This window comes from Camelina sativa, chromosome 4 (genome assembly GCF_000633955.1).
Source record: "Camelina sativa cultivar DH55 chromosome 4, Cs, whole genome shotgun sequence".
NCBI classification, from domain to species: domain Eukaryota; kingdom Viridiplantae; phylum Streptophyta; class Magnoliopsida; order Brassicales; family Brassicaceae; genus Camelina; species Camelina sativa.
Window position 1 is genome coordinate 7069524 of NC_025688.1, and position 24474 is coordinate 7093997.

Sequence of the window (24474 nt, forward strand, 5' to 3'; positions counted from 1 at the left end):
GGAGACTACGGCTGGGACACTGCCGGTCTCTCTGCCGATCCAGTCTTCCAGAAACAATGAACCGTGAGCCCGAAGTAATCCACAGTAGATGGGCAATGTTAGGCGCTTTAGGCTGCACCTTCCTAGTGATCCTCTCAAAAAACAGAGTCAAATTTGGTGAAGTCGTCTGGTTCAAGGCGGGAACACAGATCTCTTGGTGAAGGACTTGACCCACTTTACCCTGGTGGGACCTTTGACCCATTGAACTTAGAAGAAGATCCAGAAGTCTTCTCTAGATTGAGGGTGAATTAAAGAGCTCAATTATAGATAAGGGAATATGTAATATTCACTTACCAACTATGTACAGCCAATACTTGGAGAACACTCTCCCATATTTGTATATATGTCGTATGTCTAATGTCGACTCTCCCGTAACTGAACGTGTTGTTGTCATGCACATGTTAAACGGTCTCTTGGAGAAGTTCGACAACATCGTCAACATCATCAAACACCGCCAACCATTCCCCTCCTTCTCCACTACCAAATCCATGCTCATGGAGGAGGAACGTCGTCTCTCTAAGCAAGTTCGCACCTGTACGATCACCTCGGCTAATACCTCATCTTCGGACGTCCTCTATGCCTCATCACATGAACAACATCACTCCGGAGCTCGAGACACCAACCTCCGTGATGGTTCCACCAACGGGTCTCGAGACCACTCCGGCTACCGTGACAACAACAACAACAGGGGTCGCGGACGCGGACGTGGCAATTCCGGAAGGGGACGCGGACGACAGTCATGGCCACAATCGTACTGGCCATTGAACCCATGTAACTGGCAGACGCAGCAACCTTGGTTCTCCGCACTAACGCCATATCTGCACTGGCCACAACAACATTGGATGCCACGTTCACCAATGGCGCACATTTCCTCCACAATCACTTGCTCTTCCGGCTCAACCTACACAACTCCCTGCCGACCTAGCGGCTGCATTTGGGACCATGACCATTCGTGACCCAAATGATGTCAGTTGGTACATGGATACCGGCGCTACTTCACACTTAACCGCACAACCAGGTACCCTTCATTCTCTTTTTAATTCGAGCTCCGGCCCATCGGTTATTGTCGGTAATGGATCTTCTATTTCTACAAAAGCCATTGGTTATTCTTCTATTCCCTCTAAATCTCAATAATGTACTTGTGTGTCCGTCTATCATCAAAAATCTTATTTTTGTTCGTCAATTCACTACCGACAACTATGTCACTGTCGAGTTTGACCCCTTTGCTTTTTGTGTTAAGGATTACCTTTCCCGGATCCCACTACTCCGCTGTGACAGCAGTGGCCCTCTCTACTCGGTCCACTCACCACCATCGGCCACCTCTCTTTCATCACCTCCAAAAGCCATGCTCGCAACGGTGCCTGATTCTCTCTTATGGCATCGTCGTCTAGGACATTTCGGAAACACTACTCTTCAATCTCTTATTTCTTCTCGTTTAATAAATTGTTCTAAAATATACATGCCTCTTTGTCATGCATGTCAATTGGGGAAACACACTAGATTACCATATGATTCATTTTTTTCTTTTGTTTCTGCAACTTTTGAACTTATTCATTCAGATGTTTGGACCTCTCTGGTTTCCAGCATCAGTGGGAATAAATATTATGTTATTTATCTTGATCATTTTACACATTTTCTTTGGGTTTTTCCTCTCCGCAACAAATCTGATGTCTATTCAACATTCTTAACTTTCATGGCTTATGTTTCTAACCATTTTGGCCGCAGCATAAAAAATTTCCAATGCGATAATGGTGGTGAATACCAAAACCGAGAATTTCTCAATTACTTCTCTTCTCACGGCATCACCCCTCGGTTCTCCTGCCCTCACACTTCCCAACAAAACGGCAAAGCCGAACGTACACTCCGAACATTAAACAATTATGTTCGATCACTTCTCTTTCAAGCAAACATGCCAAACACATATTGGGTGGAGGCACTTATGATGGCAGCTCATCTCTTCAACATTCCTCCTTCATCTGCCGTCAACAACGAAATCCCGTTCACGAAACTGTTCAACAAACCAGCCACTTATGATCACCTTCGGGTGTTCGGGTGTCTTTGCTATCCAAATCTCCTCCCTACCACTTCACACAAACTCGACGCTCGCTCCACCGCGTGCGTCTTCCTTGGCTACCCTTCCAATCATAAAGGTTACCGTTGTCTTGACCTCACTAGTCGCAAGGTATTTATCTCACGCCATGTCATTTTTGAGGAGTCTAGGTTTCCTTTTTCAAATAGTTCCTAGTTTAAAGTCTCTACACCACTTGACGACCCCACACCACCTCCGCCAACAATCTCTCCTCTTCTCCGCCAACAAGCTTCACAAGACCAACAACCTACCGTTCCTCAACCAACACTCCCACCTCCACCACCTCCAGCCCTGCCGGTTGCACAACCACCTCCACAGGCCGTTAGTCACCATATGCGGACGCGTAGCAAACGCGGGATCACCAAACATAAACAACACCTTTCACTTCATACTGAAATTCTCTCACCCCTTCCCACCTCTCACTTAAAAGCTTTAGAAGATCCTAACTGGACAGGAGCCATGCATGAGGAACATGGAGCTCAAATTAAAAAGAGAACGTGGGACTTAGTACCACGACCCCCCAACACTAACATTGTGCGCTCTATGTGGTTGTTTAGGCATAAATTTGGTGCAGATGGAAAGCTATCTCGCTACAAGGCCCGGTTGGTCGCAAATGGGAAATCTCAAGAACTCGGCATCGATTGTGAAGAGACTTTCAGCCCTGTCGTGAAGCCTTCAACAATTCGTCTTGTCCTAGAGCTCTCTTTATCTCGCAACTGGCCTATACATCAACTTGATGTCAAGAATGCATTCCTTAACAGCACACTAGATGAGACGGTTTACATGCACCAACCACCGGGTTTTCGCGACCCGGACAAACCTGATCATGTTTGTTTGCTCAAAGGGTCCATCTACGTTCTCAAACAATCTCCACGTGCATGGAATCAACGCTTCATTCAGTATGCCCGTAAAGTTGGTTTCGTGCAAAGCAAAAGAGATCCATCCTTGTTCGTCTACCATCAACCACATGGCACCGCCTATCTACTCCTATATGTCGACGACATTGGTCTCACCGCATCCTCCACCAAGCTACTCAACGACATCATCACCTCTCTTCACAGTGAGTTTGAAATGACAGATTCCGGTGAGCTTCACTACTTCCTCGGCATTGCCATCAAACGCAACACCTCCGGCTTCTTCCTTTCACAATGGAATTACGCAGCTGACATCCTACACCGAGCCAACATGTCTAACTGCAACTCTTGTACCACGTCAGCCGATCCTCGTGCTCGCCTAGTCGCCGAGGATGGCCCACCGGTCTCCGATCCGACACTTTATCGCAGCCTCGTCGGCGCCCTCCAGTACTTAACATTTACACGACCGGATATCTCTTTTGCCGTCCAGCAAATATGTCTATACATGCATGACCCCCGCGAATCTCACCTCAAAGCTCTCAAACGTATGTTGCGCTACCTCAAGGGCACTCTTGATCACGGCCTCCAACTCTACCCGACACAACCTACCGGTCTCATCGCGTACACGGACGCCGACTGGGCTGGCTACCCCTCTACTCGACGATCAACTTCCGGCTACTGCATTTTCCACGGTGACAACTTAATCTCCTGGTCCTCCAAACGTCAACACATTGTCTCTCGTGCAAGCGCAGGGGCTGAATATCGCGGTGTGGCCAACGTTGTTGCCGAAACAATGTGGCTTCGTAACCTCCTCCTCGACTTGCAATGTCCTCTCACCAAAGCCACTCTCGTCTACTGCGACAACGTCAGCACCGTCTATCTCTCCACCAACCTTGTTCAACACCAACGAACCAAACATGTTGACATCGACATTCACTTTGTTCGTGAACGTGTCGCCCTCAGCACCGTACGTGTTCTTCACGTCCCCTCGTCTCACCAATACGCGGACATCTTCACAAAGGGTCTTCCCACTCCGCTGTTCACTGACTTTCGTTCCAGTTTCGGCATCCTTCCCAACGATGCTAAGACTGTGGAGGAGTGATAGATAAGGGAATATGTAATATTCACTTACCAATACTTGGAGAACACTCTCCCATATTTGTATATATGTCGTATGTCTAATGAATAGAAAGGCAACTGGTTGATTACCTTGTAACACTCAAGAGCGGTCGTCTTGCCATGTTCCCAATGTTTGGATTCTTTGTTCAAGCCATTGTTACCGGTAAAGGTCCGATCGAGAACTTGTTCGATTATCATATAGCAGACCCTGTGGCTAACAATAATGCTTGGGCTTACGCCACCAACTTCGTCCCCGGAAAATAGAGTTTGATCGCATCATTTATGTAAATTATAGTTTTTTAAGAATTGGTCAATGCATTAAAGTATTATGTATACAACTAGTTGATATGTTAGTTCATATTCTTGCTTTGGGTCAGAATTCTCGTTAGCTAGCAACTTAATAAACAAAAATTACGTTTAAAAGACTAACAACAATTAATCGAAGCGTAAGACATAAATTATCATGGATACGATGGGCTTGGTTTCTTATTAAAAGAACAGAGAGGAACGTGTGTTTCAATATTTTGACGCTATTTCCACCTTCCATGGCTTAAAAAGCATAGGTGAATCATCTGCGAGGACAGCTCCAGGTATTTCTAAAAAGTAAAACAAAACCGTGAAATTGTGGTCTTCATACAAAACAAATATTTCTTTTTACATATATAGTTTGAGATGATGAGATTTAGCCTTACTTAGTTCAAGGATGCTATTTCATGTCGATGTCGATGTCGATGTCGATGTCGTTATGAGGGCTTTTTTATTTTATTTTCATCTATGTAATTAATTATACATAGTCCCTTTAATTAATCAATATAAAACCAGAAATTTTAGCACAAAAATAAAATAAAATGGGATATATAGTAATATAGGTATATATAAGAAACTAAGGATTTTGTATGTATCCTCAAATTTGCTTTTCTTTTAAAAAAATATTAAGTTTTTCGTTTTGTTTTAAAGTAAAACGTAAAAATTGTTATAGAAAATATTACCAACAATATATGAGGATGTGGATGTTGTCAATGAACAAAGAGGATGGGTCAACTCTAATATTGGAGTTTCATGGTCTACGAAGTAAAAAGTTAGGAGGACCTACAAGGGTTGTGATGAGCTCTGCAGTTTGGGCTCTGGTTTACAGAAGAAAAGCTTTCTATGGTCTACAATAACAAACATGAGGCTGCACTTGCAAGTATACTCAGGCGCATTAAAAGCATGCGTAGCTATAAACTCAATCTAGAGAGTAGTTTTGCCTGGGAAGCTAAGGATATTTATGAAGCATGTAGAAGACCTAGCTATAAGGCATGCATGGGCATGGCCTTCTTTTGGTGCACAAGTGGATGAGATTAATTATTTTTGTGAGAATATTTCAGAATAAAAATTGGAGATCGAAAGGATTCACTCATGTGTGGCGCATTGGGTTATCCGTCTTGGCTACATAAATTATTTGAGGATGAGGAGCTTCGCCTCATGTTAAAGAACTCTTTGGCTCGGTTCTTCTGAATTTATCTTTGACTTATTCGTTTGGTAGTTTAGGATAATCAATTTTCTATGTCTAAGTAATGTCCATCTTGGCTAATAGCAAAGATTTGTCTGTAATGACCCTATCCAGTATAATTTATTTATCTTCAGAAGAAAAAAGAAAAAAAAAACAATTGTTATCATGGATGGGCTCATGGCAATCGCAAGCATAACCAATAGTGAATAGACGATAGCCAATAAGCGAGATAGCATGAGAACATTATCACTAACATAACACCAACAACATCTCATCTCACTTATTTTTGTCTAGAAGAAGCAATGGCCACTTCAGCAATCCAACACTCCTCTTTCGCCGGCCAAACGGCTCTAAAGCCATCCAACGATCTCCTCCGCAAAGTTGGATCCTCCAACGGCGGTGGTCGTATCGTCATGCGTCGTACCGTCAAGTCTACTCCTCAGAGCATCTGGTTCCATCCCTAATCCCTCTCTCTTTCACTCATCTTTGTTTTTCTAGATAAGAGAATTTCCATTTTAACATGGTAGTAAACAATGAAAAGTGAAACTACGTACTAAAGATTGGTTTCGGTTCAAGATTCGACTTTTCATTAAACAAAAACAAAAAATGAAAATACACTTGAATTATGTGTAGTGCTTATTCGAATTCGGTTTCGCTAGGTTCTTTGGATATATTTTAACGACCCATTAGTTTTTGTGTCCTCATTTCTAGTATAGCTAAATGCCTAAATCAATCACCAAACCATTTAATTTTAGCATCTAACAAGAAAAACTTGTGACAGGTACGGACCAGACCGTCCGAAATACCTAGGACCATTCTCGGAAAACACACCATCATACCTAACAGGAGAATACCCTGGAGACTATGGCTGGGATACAGCCGGTCTCTCCGCTGATCCAGAAACATTCGCAAAGAACCGTGAGCTCGAAGTAATCCACAGTAGATGGGCAATGTTGGGTGCTTTGGGCTGCACCTTCCCGGAGATCCTCTCCAAAAACGGAGTCAAATTCGGTGAAGCCGTGTGGTTCAAGGCGGGATCTCAGATCTTCTCAGAAGGAGGGCTTGACTATCTCGGAAACCCTAACTTGATCCATGCGCAAAGTATATTGGCTATATGGGCATGTCAAGTTGTGCTCATGGGATTCATTGAAGGGTACAGAATCGGAGGTGGTCCTCTTGGTGAAGGACTTGACCCGCTTTACCCAGGCGGGGCGTTTGACCCGTTGAACCTAGCAGAGGATCCAGAGGCTTTCTCGGAATTGAAGGTGAAGGAGCTCAAGAACGGTCGTCTTGCCATGTTCTCAATGTTTGGATTCTTTGTTCAAGCCATTGTTACGGGTAAAGGTCCGATCGAGAACCTGTTCGATCATATCGCAGACCCTGTGGCTAACAATGCTTGGGCTTTCGCCACCAACTTCGTCCCCGGAAAATAGAGTTTGATCGGATCATTTATGTAAAGTTTTAACATTTATCAATGCATTTTAAGTATCCCTAAGGCCTAAACATATGATATTTCGGTTCCATATCCTCGCTTTCGCCAGAAATTTGCATTAGGTACCAAGTACTAACTTTTAGTACAAACATTAAAATAAACGTATAAGAATGTGGAACCAGATATTTTCATATTCTTGCTTCCTTCGGAGGCTCGGCAAGTGTAATTTTCATGTTTGAGTCATTGAGTGGTACAGTCAGTTGCTAGAAAGTCTGCTGTTCGAACAAAGCAGTAACTTTCCAAATTCAACAAGTTGTAAATGCTTGAGATGCATAAAATTATTTACAACTATTGAATTTGTTTACAACTGTTCCTTTATAAATGTTAGAACTGAAAGAAAACAAATACACTACACTGTAACTTGAAGATTCCAATCCTAAAAGGAGATAAGAATACAAGTCTTGCATATAACTTTCAAAATGGCTTCCGAACCAAATTTCTCCTCCACTATAAACGACTAAGAATCAAAATGTCCAAAACTATATACAACAGAATCGAAATTGTTATAGCAGCTAAATAACTGGGAAAAAAAAAACACAAAGATCTGCTGATACAAAGACCCAACCAAATGTTCTTGGAAGGCCAAATGTAACAATACACTTTTTTCTGTCTTCTCTTTTCTCTCTTTTCTTTTTCACATTCTACTATTGCAAAAAGGAAAAAAAAAAAAAATTACTTAGATATATATCTTTTGCTACCAACAAATATTAACGTCTCACGAATTGGCTAAATAGCCTAAAACGAAGGAAAAGATCACTAATACCAGATCCCAAGATCAAAAGATTTGTTTCTGAGACAAAAAAGATTACCTCACTCACGGATTTGTTCTGACTGATCTTCATCAGTTCCTGTAGCTACAATCGCCTCAGAAGCTCCTTCGATGGACTCGTGGTTACTTTTATTGTTATCGTTGTCGCTTTCTTTGGTCTCTTGTTTATCCAAAGTACTGTCGTTATCTTCAGAAACATTTGTATTCTCTAGATTTTCTGTAGAGGAGGTCTTGACTTCATCTGCTGGTTTTGGGTCATTAGAAGCGCACTTGCTTTTGCTGTTATTATTGCTCTCTCTGCTGCTTTGACGTGTTACCCACACAAGCTGCAACATGTGTTCTTGCCAACACTTTGCATTAGCTAATGCTTTCTCGGCTGCGCTGCGTTTCACAAATGTGACACAAGCTGCACGGTTTTCGTTATCTGTTTCATGGTCCTTGCCACTACCAATGGACACATTGTCTTCGAGTTCCACTTTTGAGACTTCGCCATAATAAGAAAAATGTTCCTTTAAGACAGCAACCTAGAAGTAAAAAATAGTTCAAAGCATCGTAAGTCCGTCAAATACTTAATAATCCGGGTGGAATTTAATAGTATTTAGCCTATTTAATGGAAAGTGAGAAAGTTTTGCACATTCATAAAGAAGAAAAAGGGAAATGGGAGGACATACATCAGCTAACCCAGTTGGCAAAGGAGGAACCACTTTGATGGTCGTGGTGCGGTTATCCAACTTATACCTATTTGCCATAGGAGCTTTCAAACTTGTGGTATACGAATAAGGTCTCTGCTTCAGGTTTTTTGAATCAGGAGATGGTGTTTCTGTGCTTAGCTTGCAAGTGGAAAGTGGTTTCTGGATAGGCACTCTCGTATCTGTTGATGACTCTGTTTTTGGTGATGCAATTGCAGCACCGGAATCAGAGGCTGCGTCTACTTTAGCGCGCTTAGCATCTGGCTCATCTGTTTCCTCGCCCTTGACAACCGTACCCTGAGAAGATTAGCGCAAGATGATATTAATGTTGATCAAGTAAATAATTTCATCTGCATCTATGCGATATTTAGTAAGACAAGGTCATTAGAATGAAGACATCCTAAGCAAAAATAAATATATCACGACGCACATATGTCTACTCAAATCTTTGTGAACCAAACTCAATGCTATAATATAATCAGAAATCAGGTTTGCACTTATCTAGCACTGTACACTACTTCAATTTCCAAAAGACACTTCTGAGATTCAAATTTTCAGAACCCTAACTTCTACTTCTGCTTAACTTTCTAGAATTCTAGTGATTGCAAAATTGTAATTCTCCTTTGAAAAGGTATTACCGGGATTGAATAAAAAAAATGGAAAGAAATTTCGTTACTTGGTCGTACTTGTTTTTCAAGTGTGGCCAATTTTTTGCGGTACTCGTTACGCTTCTGCTCCAACATTTCCTGTTTTTTCCGAAGTGTCTCCTTCAACTGCTCAAGAGTGTCTGCTTTCTTCCGCTGAAGCAGCATAACCTTGGGACCACTAGTAGCAACCACAGGCTTAGACTGTTCAGAGGAGGACGGAGCTCCACCAGTGTGAAAGGCAGGACCCTTTGCCATGGAATTTACATGGTTGCTTTTCAAAGCTGCAGCAATCGGAAGTTGGTTCTGCCCTCCAGCAGCAGTCATACCACGACCCTTCATAGAAGCACCATTGCCAGTGGACAAGCCATTATCAGGTATACTATCTCTATTTGCCCACCAAAGTTTAATAAAGCGGTTACCCATCACAGCATCAGGAGCCCTGAGAGCAGATTCAGCTTCTTCACGTTTCGAGAATTGTACAAATGCCCGCTCACTATTCAATGGGATGTGAATATCAATAACTTTCCCAAACTTCTGAAAATGGGCAAGAATGAGGTCCCTTCTGTTGCTCTCGTGGGGAACATTATTCACAAATAGAGTCCGCATTGCCTTTTGAGTTGATTTCCTTGTATTGTTCATTGCATCATTTGAAGTACTTGATGAATCAACAACTTTTGTGACACTTTCACCGACATAATTTTGTTTACCATGTCGGGATATATTAACTGAGACCTCCTTTAATTGATCTTCAAGACCAGCTGATGAATTTAATACTGCATCAGTTTTCTCTTTCGAATTCGTTTGACTATTAGAACCACGCATTCTTCCCCAAACTGATTGACTTGTGCTTCTAGAATCTCGAATACCACATCCATTTTCAGCGCCATCTTGGTTATTGTCATCCACTGGAGCTACATTCTCATCAATCCCATGAGAATTTAGAGTAGATATTGCACCTGACGTTTCACCAGTACTGTTATTCCACAAAGGTTGATCAGGATCATAAAAATCAGTTCCACCAGCACTAGGATATGCATCCCCATAACCCAAACCATCAACAGTCATTCCAACCTCGTTAATCCTCCCATGAGCTCCTTTAGCATTCATGAAATTAGCACCCCCAAATTGTGCAGTCACCGGTTTGGAAGAAGCTGCCAGATGAGGTGCACCAGGGACTGAAACAGGAAGGTTAAACTGTGATAGACTCTGCACAATTGGAAAATGAAGAAAAATTAATCACTTAGAGAAGTAATAAAATGGTAACTATAAGAAATTTATCATGCAGTACAAAGTATTTGCAGTTCAACAACCATGATTTCAATATATCATTAACATGCATCCAAGAATCAGAATGGAGTTTGGCTGTTTCTGAGAGTCATGCCAGGTAAAGCAAATGCTGAATACATTAAAGAACTTAATTCAACATCACTGAGAACTACTATTGAAGGGAGTAAAATGGTCATACTATTATCACGCCAGGTAAAAGCTACTGCTGAACACATTAAAGAACTTAACCTCAACATCACTGAGAAGTACTATTGAAGGGAGTAAAGTGGTCATACTACTAGCAACATATGCAAGAAACATAGATGTGCTGATATTCCAGCTCAGTGGAGGATCATGCAAATAGTTATCAAATATCTAGTAAACACTCTAGGTTATATTGTGTTTTCTAGATAAATCTAAAACAACTAAAGGCAAAATTAATCAAGAAAACATACCTGAACATCGTCAACAACAATACGATTCATCCCATGCTCCATTGGACACATGTCCCCTCTGAGGCAGAAACCACGTTCCTCAAAGTCTCTGCATCGCTGTCGAGGAATACCCATGCTGAGTGGAGCATTTAAGGGAGGTCTTAGGGAACCTTGTAAGTGATGGAAACCATCCAAGCCACCATTTGGAACTCCAGGAATCATTCCAAAAGCAGGCCATGGTGCACTCTGAGCAGCTGAAACACCAGCTAGTCCCCTTCCTCCAAACATATTGGGGGCCATAGACCTGACTTGAACCATATGAGATGAGAGATCAACAGGATTAAATCTGGAATCACGCTGGGCCCAAGAACCATAGTTTCCTCTACCTCTACCAGGACCAGAGTCCCTTGAAAACATTGGATTCGACCTCATTCTTTGATTATCATACTGTACACGTTGCCCTGATCCTGCCCCAAAAGGCCGCTTTTCTTGTTCACTAAACGAATTCCCATTTTCATTATGTCTATAATTTTTCCTGTATGGCCGTGAGAACCCCTGATCTGAAGAATCTTGTTCCAAGGACTGAGACCTCGCCTCTTCTTTCCTTCGGTGCTTATGGTTGCGATCGTCATCCTCCTCCTCGCTGATCTCATGCTCCTCCTCAGGGTCACTCATACACTCAGGTGGAGATAACACACTTTGCTTTGGAGAGGAAACAGAAAGTTCCATGAAACCACTTCAATAACGCAGAGCTTCCTTTATCTCTTCATACAAAACTCTGATACAAATTGGTATACACCATCAGATTATTGCACACACAACAAACAAAGAGTAACACAACAAAACGAACCCCTAAACGATCTAATTTGCAATCAATCCTCAAGAAAAACAACCTATATCTCATCTTCCCTTTAGTGATTACAAAGCAACGATCATCTCTCGTGAGATCACAGATTCATGCTTCAAATATACTATCGATTAAGCTCATAATTCCCACAACAACTCGATTACACTAACACATTAAGATAACTCCAGAAGACTAACATCAACAAGCATAAGAAACTTAGGCTTTAAACAAAGCTAGCGAGCTTCAGAAAAATTTATCAGAAACGGGGAAATAAATCTTACAGGTTCTCTGAAGCAATGACTCTGTTCGCTCTTCCTCACAGACCAGAAATTTCGGATTCAGGCTAACCCGACGGCGAAAGCCTAAATCAAAAGCAATGGATGGAACATTCGGGGAAGAAATTGGAGCGAGGACAAAAAAAAATAATAAGTAGTGACGGAGGGAGAGATCGTCAATGAAGATTAAAATCCACGGAGGAGATTGTTCGCCGAAGATGTTCAGGAATTGCTCAGAGAATCACAACGTCGCTGACGCTGATAGCGACTGGCCTCGGCGTTAGGGTTTGAAGGAGCTTGTGAAATTAGCTGAGAGAAGAGAGAAGAGAGAGAGGGGACTTTTTTGTTATCAAAATAAACAAGGCAATGCGAGGAGGAGACTTGGGAAATTTCGATTTGCTACCCCCAAGAGTTTATAAATTTTACATAATGACCCCAAGAGTTTGTAAATTCTTTTAGTTTCCTAAATTGATACTAAATTTATAAATTCAAGTCCTTCTGTGTTTTTAATTTTTATTGTTTTAAGACTTTAAGTGCAATATATATAATGTTACAGAGTCTATCTTATATATATATATATATAAATATATATATTAGATAAGGGGTGCAGAAATTAAAATTGTTGAAAAAAAAAAATTCTAAACCCTGAAATTTTTTTAAAAAATATAAAAAACAAATTATTTCCTGAAGTAAATATATTAATAATTTTAGTTAAAGAAAAAATAGTATTTATATTTACCTTTATACACTTATTTATTTTTTATATTTTAAATATATTATAACAATTATTACAATAATCTAAAGCTAAATTATATCCCACCAAAACTTTTTTCAAATACTCATCATTACAAATATTATTATTGTCAAATTTCAAGAACATTTCTCAACTTATTACAAAATATTTTACATGCAAAGAATTCATCAAAATAACATATAATTAATAACCACGTACAATTTCTGTATGTTTTACCATTAAAAATATGTTCTTATACCCAAAATTATTTTATGGTTAAAGTATGCTCTTTATCACCGCCTAAAATGTCTTTTAAACAAATTAAACAAATTTTATGTTGCTTTACTTTCATTTTGGCATAATTATAGTTCTTACAATTACTAAAATTATTTTGTGACATAATATTTTTAACCATGAATTTTTTTACTCCAAAGATATTTTGGATGAACAACTGGTGAAAATTATCTACTCGAGTACAATGATTTTATGACCAACCCAATAAAAGTTTTTTATTGAGAAATTGAAGGAAAGTTAATATTAACATAATAAAAATAAAAATTTGAAAATTATAATCATGATGGTATATATAAGTCTTTGATAATTCAGATATACAAAATAAAAACTTTATAAACAATCCAAAACATGACATATGTTATAATCACGTTAAAGGATTGATGACTTGTTTACTCCTCAGAAGTATCGCATCGTACCAAAATTACTTAGAACTATGACCTCGTCTCAAATATTCTCGAATTGTAAATTCTCAACTTATTTCTACCTGAATCAAAAGTTCTCATATATTTCTCTATATACTTGGGTTTTAACGGTTTACGAACCAAATCTGATAAAAAAACATCATAAATCCGGTTTGAAACCAACTATAAAACGGTTTACCGTTCTAACTTCCCAAATTTCAAAATCGCTTCTCAATTACTCGATCAAGTAGCTTCTATTGAAGAACCTGCACGAATCAAAGACCCACAATTGATAAGAAAGATTATATCAGAAAAAAAAATCAAAGATCAAAAGCTTTTTATATAAACATGTAAATTTATGTAGATATAATGTTATTTTCTTAATTAGATGTCCTATTACATTTCAAAAATAATAATTCTTTTGACATAACTTATGTTATTCTTTTTAGATTTGTTATTCCATATTTATTGATTAATAATAATATATGTTTAATGAATTATTTTTTGTTTATACATGTCAAAATCTAATTGAGAAAACATGTATAATAATTAGCGTACAAATGAAAAATATGTTAGTTTGTTAATTTTCCTTTTTGATTTAGGAATTTTTTTTAGATATAAACATGTAAATTTTATGTAGATTTAATGCTATTATTTTTTTTTTAGAAAAATAATAATTTTTTAACACATGTCAATATCTCATCAGTATACTTGACACGTGTCATGATCCTGTTAATGGCTAATTTGAAAACCCAAATTTATATAACAAGATAATATTTTTGCAGCATTTTTCACAAATAAATCTTCATTTTTAAAACAATTATCATTTGAATGCTAATGTATTTAATATTAGTTACCAAAATTTCAAAATCAATTATATGGTAGATTTTAAAAGATAAGAAGATATTTCTACCTAATTCAAACATATATAAATATATGATTCTTTCCACTTTTATTTGAATTTATATTTAAAATATTTTAAATTGTTATATAATACTTTTAGTTAAACCATATGTACTTTGTGGAGAGAGGGACGAATCGAGGAACCACCTATTCTTCGCTTGCCCTTTCTCTTTTACCGTCTGGTCCGAGATCACTCATCGGTTGCTACCCCGTCAGCTCAGCCCAGACTGGTCAAGAACCTTAGCTTCCATGTGCTCAAACCGTTACAGCCATAAAGAGATGACACTGCTCCGTATAAGGTCTTCCAAACTACTCTCTACATGGTTTGGAGAGAGAGGAATGGGCGGGATCATGGCCAAGTTTTCACACAAAGAGAGGAATGGGCGGGATCATGGCCAAGGTTTTCACACAACAACCGCCTTGGTTGGCACTATTACCAAAGCCATTATCAACTGTATGTCTGTATCACGTCTCTGAAAACACAACCAACATCGAAACTTCATGGCTTGCAAGTACGATGGGACGAGCTGCGACAATGATATGTTATTAGCTGTTTCAGTTTTCTTTTATTTGTAATCCTCAGTTCTAGGCTGCTCTATTTTGACTGATTTGTTTCAGTCTACTACACACAATGTATAGCTTCGTTCACTATATATAAATTTCACATTTCTTAAAAATAAACAATCCCATCATCTAATATACAAACTTGCATCTAGTCACTATATATACTAGTGAAAACTATTCTAGGGAAAAAAAAGTGAGTAAAAACATTTAAGTGGTTATATATTGATTAATACCCATGCTAATTAAAATTTTATTATATTTGATACATGTCAAAAACTAATTTACCAAGAGCACAAGACCATCTTTAATGTATATCTCCGTTTAAGTAACTCAAAAATAAAGTATGGTTTTTCTCTAATGTGTTCCTCTATTTTTTACACCAAAATAAAGTTAGAGTAAAAAAAAATAGAGATGAGAATAGAGTTACTAAATATAGAGCAATCTCATCATTTTTTCTATTTTAGAGTAAGATATAGAGTAGTAGTTTTGACTTTAAAATAGAGTGGAGTTACCGATGCCCTAGTAAAATTAGCATATATAGTTTTGTTATTTTGTTAGTTTTTCTTTTTGGTTAACGAAAAGAAATGTTGAAAAAATAGATATAAAAATGTAAATTAGTATATAAAAATATATTTATTTTCAGAAAAATTCCCAAAAACACATGAACTTTTTAATATTTGCCAAACAGAACATGAACTTTTTTTCACTGCCAGAAAAATACACAAACTATTTTTTAGCTGAGAAGAAAAACACGAACTATTACTTTTTCTAATTTCTCCTCGTCTATGTTAAAACTGTTAACAGTGTTGTAATAGTGTTCCTATTTTTGGAAAAAAAATCCAAAAACAAACCTAAATTATTTAATTTTGCCAGAAAAACATATGAAGTTTTTCCGTTGCAAGAAAATTACGTAGATAAAAAAGATTTTTTTTTCTCATTAACAATTTAAGGTGGTCAGAGCTCATACTTCATCTACTCTATTGATCCTCATACATAGAAGCCTTGTTTAAAATTTGGAGATTAAACGAGGATTAATAGTAACAAATTTTTTAGGTTTATTTATTATATTAATAATAAAATAAAATATATGTTATTATATCAAATATAAATAGAACATATCAAATAAAATAGAAAATATCAAATAAAATAGAAAATATAAACTTTTTTAAAATTGCGGTAAATACATCAAAACATATTTTTTGAAGGGGTTCGTCATTAATCGTTTTATGAGAGAATCTCTAAAACAAAGGTCTTTGGAGCTCTCAGGAAATTTAGAGTTTTAGTGTTGATGTAGTCCCAAAATTTCTAAAGTCTACGTAGATCTAAGAGAGTATAAGAAGCTATAAGTTGTGACCACCTAATATTGTTAATGGAAAAAAAAACTTTTTGATATGCAGTGTGTATTTTTCTGCCAAGGAACAAAAAGTTTAGGTATGTTTCTGGAATTTTTTCCAAAAATAGTTACGAATTCACGAGTCGTTGACGTAGTAATAGATACGAGAATAAATTAGAAAAGTAATAGTTTGTATTTTTTGTCAGCTTAAAAATGGTTCCTAATTTTTTTTTGGCAACAAAAAAGTTGATGTTTTTTCTCTCAAATATTAAATAGTTTGTGTTCTTTTGAGGGAATTTTCCGTGATTATTTTCAAATTTTATTAAATAAAAAAAAAACTAAAAATGTTTTGACACAAGCCAACATCTAATGATCAATAGAGGTGACATGTACCACAGGATTGTATTAATGATTAACTTTAAAACAGAACTTTATATATTTAATGTTTTTTTTTTTGGAAAAAGTAAGGAAATTGTAAATTTAATTCAAGAAAGATAAAGAAGAGAGATATTTTCTTTTATTGAAAAAGATTTACTTCAACTATAAGAAAATCAACAATATTGCCCTAAAGTTTTGCGTTTACTAACAATTCTCAAGATCTCGCCCCCCAACATATATGAGACGTTTCGTATCCAATCTTCTCCCTTTAATTGATCGAATCTTTTCAATTCTTGATCGTCTCCTCCAAAGATTACTCTTATTTTTTTCTTCTTTTTGTCAATCCATGGATGACGAATATATGAGCTTGGAGGAGGAAGAGGAGGAAGAAGAAGAGGATTATGATTATTCCTTGGATGAGCAGGAGTACTGTTACAGCGATGAAGAGTCAGATTTGCAACACGTATCCTCGAAAAAGCCTACGAGCCAGGTGATCACTAAAGAATCTCTTGTAGCAGCACAGAAGGATGTTTTGGTTAGGGTTATGGAATTGTTATCGGTTAAGGAGAACCAAGCCAGGACACTTCTTATTTATTATCAATGGAACGTTGATAACTTGTTCTCTGTGTATGTTGATCAAGGCAAAGATCGTTTGTTTTCTCTTGCTGGTCTTACTGTTTTCGATCCTCGTTTGGTTACATCGAATGGTGGGACGATGATGAAGTGTTGCGATATCTGCATGGAAGATGATTTACCAAGTAATATGATGACGAGAATGGAGTGTGGTCATAGCTTTTGTAATGATTGTTGGAAGGGACATTTCACTGTTAGGATCAATGAAGGTGAGAGCAAAAGGATTACATGTATGGCTCATAAATGCAACGCTATTTGCGACGAGGATGTTGTTAGGATACTCGTTAGTCCGGAGTTAGCTGAGAAGTTTGATCGTTTCCTCACTGAGTCGTATGTCGAAGATAACAAGATGGTGAAGTGGTGTCCAAGCACACCGCATTGCGGGAACGCGATACAAAAAACGGTAGATGACAGCAGCGAGGTTCAGTGTTCATGTGGACATCAGTTCTGTTTCAGTTGTCTGAGTGAGTCTCACTCTCCTTGCTCTTGTTTGATGTGGAAGCTATGGACTAAAAAGTGTGCCGACGAGTCAGAGTCTGTTAACTGGATAACAGTTAACACAAAGCTTTGCCCCAAATGTAGCAAACCTATTTCAAAACGAGATGGTTGCAATCTCATGACTTGTAAGTGTGGGCAGCATTTTTGTTGGCTGTGTGGTGAAGCTACTGGAGTCAACCATACTTGGACGACTATCGAGGGCCATAGTTGTGGTCGGTACAAAGATGACAAAGTAAGGCAATTGGAGAGAGCCAAAAGGGATTTGGACAGGTACACACATTACCATTACCGCTACAAAGCACATACCGATTCATCCAAGCTAGAGGATAAACTTAGGAAGAGTGTCCTTGAGAAGGCAGTGTTGAATTCTGAAACCAAGGATCAAGACGTGTTTAAAGAATACAGTTGGGTTACAGATGGAGTGAACCGGTTATTCAGATCAAGAAGGATCCTTTCGTATTCATATCCTTTCGCGTTCTACATGTTTGGGGAAGAGCTGTTCAAAGATGAGATGAGTGATGAAGAGAGAGAGATAAAGAAGAATCTGTTCGAGGATCAGCAGCAGCAACTTGAAGGTAACGTTGAGAAACTTTCCAAGGTTTTAGAAGAGCCTTTTGATGGATACTGTTTTATGGAAGTAGTGGAGATGAAGAGACAACTCAACAATTTGAGTGCTTTGGTCGATAAACTCTGCAAGCAAATGTATGAGTGCATTGAGAATGAATTGTTGGGCCCAATCCAATTTGGAGTCCACAACGTTGCACCTTATAGGTCAAAGGGAATAGAACAAGCAACTGAGTTTTGTCCTGACAAATCTTCTGATTGTGGTTCAAGCGGATCTTCGTAGATCATGAGAAGTTATTATTTTGATTATATAAGTTTATTTGTTTAGTTTTCCCTTTTCAGTAGTCTTTGTTTCATAGACAGATGATGCAGTGTTATTTATGGTTGGCTCTTCTTAATGGCGTTGTTTTCTTAATGGGTTCATCATAACCATTTTAGGAGGATGCAAAACCATCTCTAAACCCATCACAACTCACTGTTAAATACTTAACCTAGTTACCCAAAAATCTTGCAAGGCCGGTTCACATTATAGAGCAGGAGCTACAATGTGTAGAAAGGGATGAGAGTTGTGACTGGAAGAATTAGAGTATTTATTATAGGCATGGCTTAACAATGTGCAAGCATACATATATATATATATATATATATGTCATTTAACCTACTATCCTAAGTCCTAACTAATGTGATTATATATATTATTTACAAATCATTCATATGAATATGGAAGATTTAATATCCTTATACAATGGTTCGAGGTCCCAACGCAAAGTCCAACAATATAATTTTCTACTTAAAAAAAATTATAAACAGATAATAGTGGTGGATCAGATCCAGATGCAAATTTTAATTATTGGGATATATGTCTTTCTAGTTATCCGATTTTGGTTGATATCATATGTTGCATCCAAATGGAAACGGATACGTAGAAACATAACATTTCGAAAACACAAAATGATTTTTTTTTCTAAAATTAGAAAATAGAAACGTGTGTATACATATATATATATATAATAAAATACCATACATAAAAACTATATTGAAAGGAATATTTGAAATAGCACAAATTCAAAACATAAATATTAAATAATTAAACTAAAACACTAGTAATATGATATATTTATATGTATCATGAATTCTTAAATTTTCAAATTGTATTAAATTTTCAAACTAAAAAAAGAGTTTCCATCGCATTTCCAAAATAGAAACCATCGTGTTTTTAGAAAAAGATTTTTAGGAATCGTATTTATGTGTTTCCACGAGTTTTCACTTCCAAAAACGTTTCGGAAACGGAAAATTGACCTCAAAAAGAGTTTCCATTCAATATAGTTAATATCTATATTCTGATATAGATTCATTAAAAGTGGAAATTTAATTTGAAAGAATAGTATGATAACTTTTATTGTAAATGTTTTCAAAAGTTATATTTGATGTGTTATAAAAAGAATATTTTTCATATAAAAAAATAATATAATAATTTAAAAACATAAAAAAAATATTTCACTAATTTGGATCAAATTTCGACCGATTCAAGATTTGATAATCTGAACCCGGATCCATTTTTATGAAGTAAAACGGCGGGGATCTCAAATAATACACATACACAATACCAATTATAATCTACAAAAGTACAAATGGTGAGGTGGAAGTATAAAATAAATAAAAAAATCCCAACAAAAGAAAAACCGTCTGGATAATAACACCAACTAGGTACCGACCCGCACGTATGTGCGTGATTAATTTAAAAAACTATGTTTACTATAAGTTTGGTTTCATCCAGTTTGTGATTTTTGAAATAATAAAGGTTTCAGCATAAATTAAGATTCACAAAACAACATACATGAATCTAATGTTTACGAAATTAGTGATTAATCGGAATTGTATCAAACTTGTAAACTATGAAACGGATAAAAACCATCAAAAAGACTAAAACTTCTCGAAACGAATGACCTAAATCCTTAAGCGGGTCAAACCCGTCTCGGTAGCCTTACTCCATAAAGGGTATACTATTTGTTACTCCAAAATATTTTAAAATGCTAACAAAAAAAAAATTGTAGTTATTTTAGATTTTGTTAATTTCGGTTTGGCATATATATTTAAGGAAAAAAAATCGTTATTTAAATTATATTTAAAATCTATTCAGTTTTGTATGTTAGGTAATATCAAATCAAAAATTATGTTAATGAATATATAACTAAATTTAACATGTTTACATTTATAAGTTTTTGAATTTAATTGTCCAATTTTGATGGTAACAAATTTACCTTTAATATATTTGAATTTAAATTTAGTTTCTTGAAATTGGATAGTTTGATTTAAATAGTTTGAGTGATTTTAGGGATTAAATATCTTTATAGTTAGTATCATTTTATTTATACTCAGTATCATTTTACATTGTGGGAAAAAAAGTTAGTAGGGGACATTTTCAGTTTACTTTACAAAATGATTTGTAACAATTATAAGGAATATTTAAAGATAATATTTAAATAATAGGAAACAAATGACTTAATTATAGGAAATTCTCCTTAAATATCGTCTTTACTTTTGAATATTTTTTAGTTATGTGATTATTATTGTTTATTTGATCATCAGAAAACTTTGAACTTGATAATCATCATATTTGATAATTTGATCATCATCATATTTTTTACCAATTAAACTGTGAACTTGATCATCATAAAACTTTGAATACTTACCGAGTAAAGGTTCCCAATTGATAGAGAATACTGTTTTTCTTTTTTTGCTGCCACTGTTTTTTCTCTACATTATAAACAAACTTAGGAGGATGTTCATCATAAATAATATTTGTAAAAGATTGGTATTGGCTATTACGCTCGAACCATAACTAAAAAAGACTCACGTAAAGCTTAGTGAAAGAAGGCATATGAAAATTGAAGATGAAGTTTGTTTGTTTTTTCTTGTGAGTGTTAGGAAAATTTTATTTATAGGTGAGGATAGGTATGTGTAGGGTTATCGTTTATGCACTTTTTTTTGTGCAAATAAATACAATCGCACAAAGATGTAATTAATTAGAAAAATTAAGGGGATTTTGCAAAAATGTGCACTGAGCTCTGTAATGCTGACACATCAGCTTTTTTAGTGAGAATGCTTGTCTTTTAATATACAGGGATACATAATCAAACTTAACAAGTTAATCATCAAACTTGTAGTTCACCGACCAGTCTCTAAAGTGAGTTCTACGTTTAGGAGAAAAATAATAATGAAGAAAAAAAAAACCATGTTTACATTTTGTAGTAGAAGAAAATTAGAAAATATATAAAGATGCTCAAACTATAAATAAGGACATCTCAAATTCAATTAGAAAAAATAAGAGACGTTTACTTTAATTTAAAATAAGGAAATAGTTAATTCCATCTATAAAAAGGAACCATACTGCCCTATATATAAAGTTATTGAGTCCAACAAAGTAACAATTCTCTCTACAAAAGATCTCGCCAAGTGTATGAAACTTGTCGTCTAACTTCATCGTCTTCATAACTCTCGCGCTCTTGGTCGATATTTTTGCTCTGATCGTCTCTTAATTATTTTGATCCATGGATGACGAATATTTAAGTTTCGAGGAGGAAGATTATTGCTACTCTGAATCCGATGATCATGATCAGGAGGGTTGCGACGAGGAAGAGTCGGGTTTGCAACACTCTAGAAAACCTACGAGCCAGGTGATCACGAAGGAAGCACTTATAGCAGCGCAGAAGGATGTTTTGGTTAGGGTTATGGAATTTTTATCAGTTAAGGAGAACCAAGCGAGGATACTTCTTATTCATTACCAATGGAAGGTTGATAAGTTGTTCTCTGTGTATGCTGATCAAGGCAAAGATTTTTTGTTTACTTGTGCTGGTCTTACAGTTTGTGACCCTTGCGTAGTTAATTCGAAGAGGAAGAAGAAGGAGAAGACGAGTAAGAAGACGAGTAAGAAGACGAAGAAGGCGAAGAAGACGAGGAAGTGTGATATCTGCATGGAAGAGGTTTCATCAAAACATGCCATGACAAGAATGGAGTGTGGTCATAGGTTTTGCAATGATTGTTGGAAGGGACACTTTACTGTGAGGATTAATGAAGGTGAGAGCAAAAGGATTAGATGTATGGCTCATAAATGCAACGTGATTTGCGACGAGGATGTTGTTAGGAGACTAGTTAGTCCGGAGTTGGCTGAGAAGTTTGATCGTTTCCTCATTGAGTCGTATGTCGAAGATAACAAGATGGTGAAGTGGTGTCCAAGCACACCGCATTGCGGGAACGCGATACAAAAAACGGTAGATGACGACGACGATGAGGTTGAGTGTTCATGTGGACATCAGTTCTGTTTCAGTTGTCTGAGTGAGTCTCACTCTCCTTGCTCTTGTTTGATGTGGAAGCTATGGACTAAAAAGTGTGCAGACGAGTCTGAGACTGTTAATTGGATAACAGTTAACACTAAGCTGTGTCCCGAATGTAGCAAACCAGTTGAAAAGAGGGATGGGTGCAATCACATGACTTGTATTTGCGGGCAGTGTTTTTGCTGGCTGTGTGGTGAAGCTACTGGAAAGACTCATAGCTATCGGAGTATCGCTGGTCATAGCNCTTCTTATTCATTACCAATGGAAGGTTGATAAGTTGTTCTCTGTGTATGCTGATCAAGGCAAAGATTTTTTGTTTACTTGTGCTGGTCTTACAGTTTGTGACCCTTGCGTAGTTAATTCGAAGAGGAAGAAGAAGGAGAAGACGAGTAAGAAGACGAGTAAGAAGACGAAGAAGGCGAAGAAGACGAGGAAGTGTGATATCTGCATGGAAGAGGTTTCATCAAAACATGCCATGACAAGAATGGAGTGTGGTCATAGGTTTTGCAATGATTGTTGGAAGGGACACTTTACTGTGAGGATTAATGAAGGTGAGAGCAAAAGGATTAGATGTATGGCTCATAAATGCAACGTGATTTGCGACGAGGATGTTGTTAGGAGACTAGTTAGTCCGGAGTTGGCTGAGAAGTTTGATCGTTTCCTCATTGAGTCGTATGTCGAAGATAACAAGATGGTGAAGTGGTGTCCAAGCACACCGCATTGCGGGAACGCGATACAAAAAACGGTAGATGACGACGACGATGAGGTTGAGTGTTCATGTGGACATCAGTTCTGTTTCAGTTGTCTGAGTGAGTCTCACTCTCCTTGCTCTTGTTTGATGTGGAAGCTATGGACTAAAAAGTGTGCAGACGAGTCTGAGACTGTTAATTGGATAACAGTTAACACTAAGCTGTGTCCCGAATGTAGCAAACCAGTTGAAAAGAGGGATGGGTGCAATCACATGACTTGTATTTGCGGGCAGTGTTTTTGCTGGCTGTGTGGTGAAGCTACTGGAAAGACTCATAGCTATCGGAGTATCGCTGGTCATAGCTGTGGTCGGTACAAAGATGACAAAGTAAGGCAACTGGATAGAGCCAAAAGGGATTTGGACAGGTACACACATTACCATTACCGCTACAAAGCACATACCGATTCATCGAAGCTAGAGAATAAACTTAGGAAAAGTATCCTGGAGAAGGCAGAGTTAAATTCTGAAACCAAGGATAATCGAGCCGTGTTTAAAGAATACGGTTGGGTTACAGATGCAGTGAACCGGTTATTCAGATCAAGAAGGATTCTTTCGTATTCATATCCTTTCGCGTTCTACATGTTTGGGGAAGAGCTGTTCAAAGATGAGATGAGCGATGAAGAGAGGGAGATAAAGAAGAATCTGTTTGAAGATCAGCAGCAGCAACTTGAAGGTAATGTTGAGAAACTTTCCAAAATTTTAGAAGAGCCTTTTCATGAGTATGATCATAAGGAAGTAATAAATATGAAGAGTCAACTCATCGACATGAGTGCTTTGGTTGATACACTCTGCAAGAAACTGTACGAGTGCATTGAAAATGATTTATTTGGTTCAGTCCGATTCCACAACATTGCACCTTACAAATCAAGGGGAATAGAACAAGCTCCTAAGTTTTGTGCTTCTTAGGCTTGTGGTTCAAGCGGATCTTCCTCAAATAAGTTTTAATTATTTCTCTTGTTTTACTAGTTTTTGTTTCATAAACAGATGATGCAATAGAAAAAGGTTTTTTTCCCCCCCGTTATGGTTCTCTCAGTCTAATGCTCTTGTATTTTTGGTAGTTTCACAACCATTCCTTTTTT

General features: G+C 37.2%; 5 protein-coding genes across 6 annotated transcripts; 4 read left to right on the top strand and 1 right to left on the bottom strand.

Moving 5' to 3' along the window:
- LOC104780014 (chlorophyll a-b binding protein 5, chloroplastic-like) lies at positions 5846 to 7120 on the top strand. The gene is made up of 2 exons (XM_010504473.2): positions 5846 to 6044; positions 6375 to 7120. The coding sequence occupies exons 1-2, from the start codon at positions 5896 to 5898 to the stop codon at positions 7024 to 7026; spliced, it is 801 nt and encodes a 266-aa protein (XP_010502775.1). The 5' UTR covers positions 5846 to 5895; the 3' UTR covers positions 7027 to 7120.
- On the bottom strand, positions 7355 to 12355 carry LOC104780015 (zinc finger CCCH domain-containing protein 41). Of its 2 annotated transcripts, none has more exons than XM_010504475.2 (6): positions 12019 to 12355; positions 10912 to 11668; positions 9230 to 10396; positions 8526 to 8840; positions 7895 to 8378; positions 7355 to 7726 (listed from the first exon to the last, which is right to left on the bottom strand). In XM_010504475.2, exons 2-5 carry the CDS (start codon positions 11617 to 11619, stop codon positions 7896 to 7898), a joined length of 2673 nt encoding a protein of 890 aa, XP_010502777.1. In that variant the 5' UTR covers positions 11620 to 11668; positions 12019 to 12355; the 3' UTR covers positions 7355 to 7726; position 7895. The 2 variants fall into 2 exon arrangements, with proteins under 2 accessions (XP_010502777.1, XP_010502778.1); XM_010504476.2 differs by having other exon boundaries at positions 7355 to 7729.
- Positions 16854 to 18596, top strand: LOC104780016 (probable E3 ubiquitin-protein ligase ARI3). Its single transcript, XM_010504477.1, has one exon. The coding sequence runs from the start codon at positions 16857 to 16859 to the stop codon at positions 18594 to 18596; it is 1740 nt and encodes a 579-aa protein (XP_010502779.1). The 5' UTR covers positions 16854 to 16856.
- LOC109132453 (putative E3 ubiquitin-protein ligase ARI4) lies at positions 21865 to 22920 on the top strand. The gene has a single exon (XM_019244064.1). The coding sequence runs from the start codon at positions 21865 to 21867 to the stop codon at positions 22918 to 22920; it is 1056 nt and encodes a 351-aa protein (XP_019099609.1).
- LOC104783634 (putative E3 ubiquitin-protein ligase ARI4) lies at positions 22969 to 24301 on the top strand. The gene has a single exon (XM_019244065.1). The coding sequence runs from the start codon at positions 23096 to 23098 to the stop codon at positions 24299 to 24301; it is 1206 nt and encodes a 401-aa protein (XP_019099610.1). The 5' UTR covers positions 22969 to 23095.